Below are 2,659 nucleotides of genomic sequence, written 5' to 3' on the forward strand. Positions count from 1 at the left end.
GAAAGGTGATGGTCTGATCTTGACCTGTAGCTATAAATCTCAATATGAAAAATAAAACCACAATTTACCTTGTGATGAATAACAACTTTCAAAGTTTACTTATTTATTGGATATTATTTTAAAACTAAACATCTCGGTCCAGGACTGCAAAGAATAAATGAATGCTTTTAGCTAACCCAGGAAACCCACCTCGCATGGCCTGCTCTGTTTCCTATAACCTTACTAAGAATCCAAAACTCTCCCCAGAAAGCAGGACTTAGCCCATACAAAATGCTGTATGGGCAGCCCTTCCTAACCAATGACCTTGTGCTTGACTGAGAGACAGCCAACTTAGTTGCAGACATCACCTCCTTAACCAAATATCAACAAGTTCTTAAAACTATTACAAGGAGTCTGTCACCGAGAGGATGGAAAGGAATTTTTCCACCCTGGTTACATGGTATTAGTCAAGTCCCTTCCCTTTAACTCCCCATCCCTAGATACATCCTGGGAAGGACCCTTCCCAGTCATTTTATCTATCCCAACCATGGTTAAAGTGACTGGAGTGGAGTCTTGGATACATCACACTCGGGTCAAACCCTGAGTACTGCCAAAGGAACCCGAAAATCCAGGAGACAATGCTAGCTATTCCTGTGAAACTCTAGAGGATCTGCACCTGCTCTTCAAGCAACAACCGTGAGGAAAGCAACTAAAATCGTAAATCCCCATAGCTGCCCCTTATCATATTTTTTTCTTTACTGTTTTCTTACTCCCTTTCATTCTCACTACACACCCTCCATGACGCTGTACAACCAGTAGCTCCCCTTACCAAGAGTTTCTATGGAGAATGCGGCTTCCCAGAAATATTAATGCCCCATCGTATAGGAGTTTTTCTAAGGGAAACTCCACCTTCACCACCCACACCCATATGCCCCGCAACTGCTATACCTCTGCCACTCTTTGCAAGCATGCAAATACTCATTATTGGACAGGGAAAATGATTAATCTTACTTGTCCTGGAGGACTTGGAGCCACTGTCTGTTGGACTTACTTCACCCATACCAGTATGTCTGATGGGGGCGGAGTTCAAGATCAGGCAAGAGAAAAACACCCAAGGGAAGTGATCTCCCAACTGACCCGAGTACACAGCACCTCTAGGCCCTACAAAGGACTAGCTCTCTTAAAACTACATGAAACCCTCCATACCCATACCCCCCTGGTAAGCCTATTTAATACCACCCTCACTGGGCTCCATGAGGCCTTGGCCCAAAACCCTACTAAGTGTTGGATGTGCTTCCCCCTGCACTTCAGGCCATACACTTCAATCCCTGTACCTGAACAATGGAACAACTTCAGCACAGAAATAAATACCACCTCCGTTTTAGTAGGACCTCTTGTTTCCAATCTGGAAATAACCCATACCTCAAACCTCACCTGTGTAAAATTTAGCAATACTATAGACACAACCAACTCCCAACACATCAGGAGGGTAACTCCTCCCACACGCATAGTCTGCTTACCCTCAGGAATATTGCCTACCTCAGCCTATCATTGTTTGAATGGCTCTTCAGAATCTATGTGCATCCTCTCATTCTTAGTGCCACCTATGACCATCTACACTGAACAAGATTTATACAATTATGTCATACCTAAGCCCTGCAACAAAACAGTACCCATTCTTTCTTTTGTTATCAGAGCAGGAGTGCTAGGCAGACTAGGTACTGGCATTGGCAGTATCACAACCTCTACTCAGTTCTACTACAAACTGTCTCAAGAACTAAATGGTGACATGGAACGGGTTGCCGACTCACTAGTCACCTTGCAAGATCAACTTAACTCCCTAGCAGCAGTAGTCCTTCAAAATCGAAGAGCTTTAGACTTGCTAACTGCCAAAACAGGGGGAACCTGTTTATTTTTAGGGGAAGAATTCTGTTGTTATGTTAATCAATCCAGAATCGTCACCAAGAAAGTTAAAGAAATTCGAGATTGAATACAACATAGAGCAGAGGAGCTTCAAAACACCAGACCCTCAGCCAATGGATGCCCTGGATTCTCTCCTACTTAGGACCTCTAGCAGCTATAATATTGTTACTCCTTTTTGGATCCTGTATCTTTAACCTCCTTGTTAAGTTTGTCTCTTCCAGAATTGAAGCTGTAAAGCTACAAATCATTCCTCAAATGGAGCCCCAGATGCAGTCTATGACTAAGATCTACCACAGACCCCTGGACCGGCCTGCTAGCCCATGCTCCAATGTTAATGACATCGAAGGCACCCCTCCCTAGGAAATCTCAACTGCACAACCCCTACTATGCCCCAGCTCAGCAGGAAGCAGTTAGAATGGTCATCAGCCAACCTCCCCAACAGCACTTGGGTTTTCCTGTTGAGAGGCGGGACTGAGAGACAGGACTAGCTGGATTTCCTAGGCCAATTAAGAATCCTTAAGCCTAGCTGGGAAGGTGACTGCATCCATCTTTAAACATGGAGCTTCCAACTTAGCTTACACTCGACCAATCAGGTAGTAAAGAGAGCTCACTAAAATGCTAATTAGGCAAAAACAGGAGGTAAAGAAATAGTCAATAATCTATCACCTGAGAGCACAGCAGGAGGGACAATGATTGGGATATAAACTCAGGCATTTGAGCAGGCAACAGCTACCCTCTTTGGGTCCCCTCTGTTTGT

General features: G+C 44.3%; 1 protein-coding gene across 1 annotated transcript; it reads left to right on the forward strand.

Moving 5' to 3' along the window:
* The first annotated feature begins 579 nt into the window (after positions 1 to 579).
* On the forward strand, positions 580 to 2,386 carry LOC129058878 (syncytin-1-like). Its single transcript, XM_054553624.2, has one exon. It carries the CDS (start codon positions 827 to 829, stop codon positions 1,967 to 1,969), a length of 1,143 nt encoding a protein of 380 aa, XP_054409599.1. The 5' UTR covers positions 580 to 826; the 3' UTR covers positions 1,970 to 2,386.
* Positions 2,387 to 2,659: the final 273 nt, after the last annotated feature.

This window comes from Pongo abelii, chromosome 3 (assembly GCF_028885655.2).
Source record: "Pongo abelii isolate AG06213 chromosome 3, NHGRI_mPonAbe1-v2.0_pri, whole genome shotgun sequence".
NCBI lineage: Eukaryota > Metazoa > Chordata > Mammalia > Primates > Hominidae > Pongo > Pongo abelii.

Coding starts and splice junctions, on each gene's coding strand:
- LOC129058878 (XM_054553624.2), top strand. CDS start 827: ATGCGGCTTCCCAGAAATATTAATGCCCCATCGTATAGGAGTTTTTCT.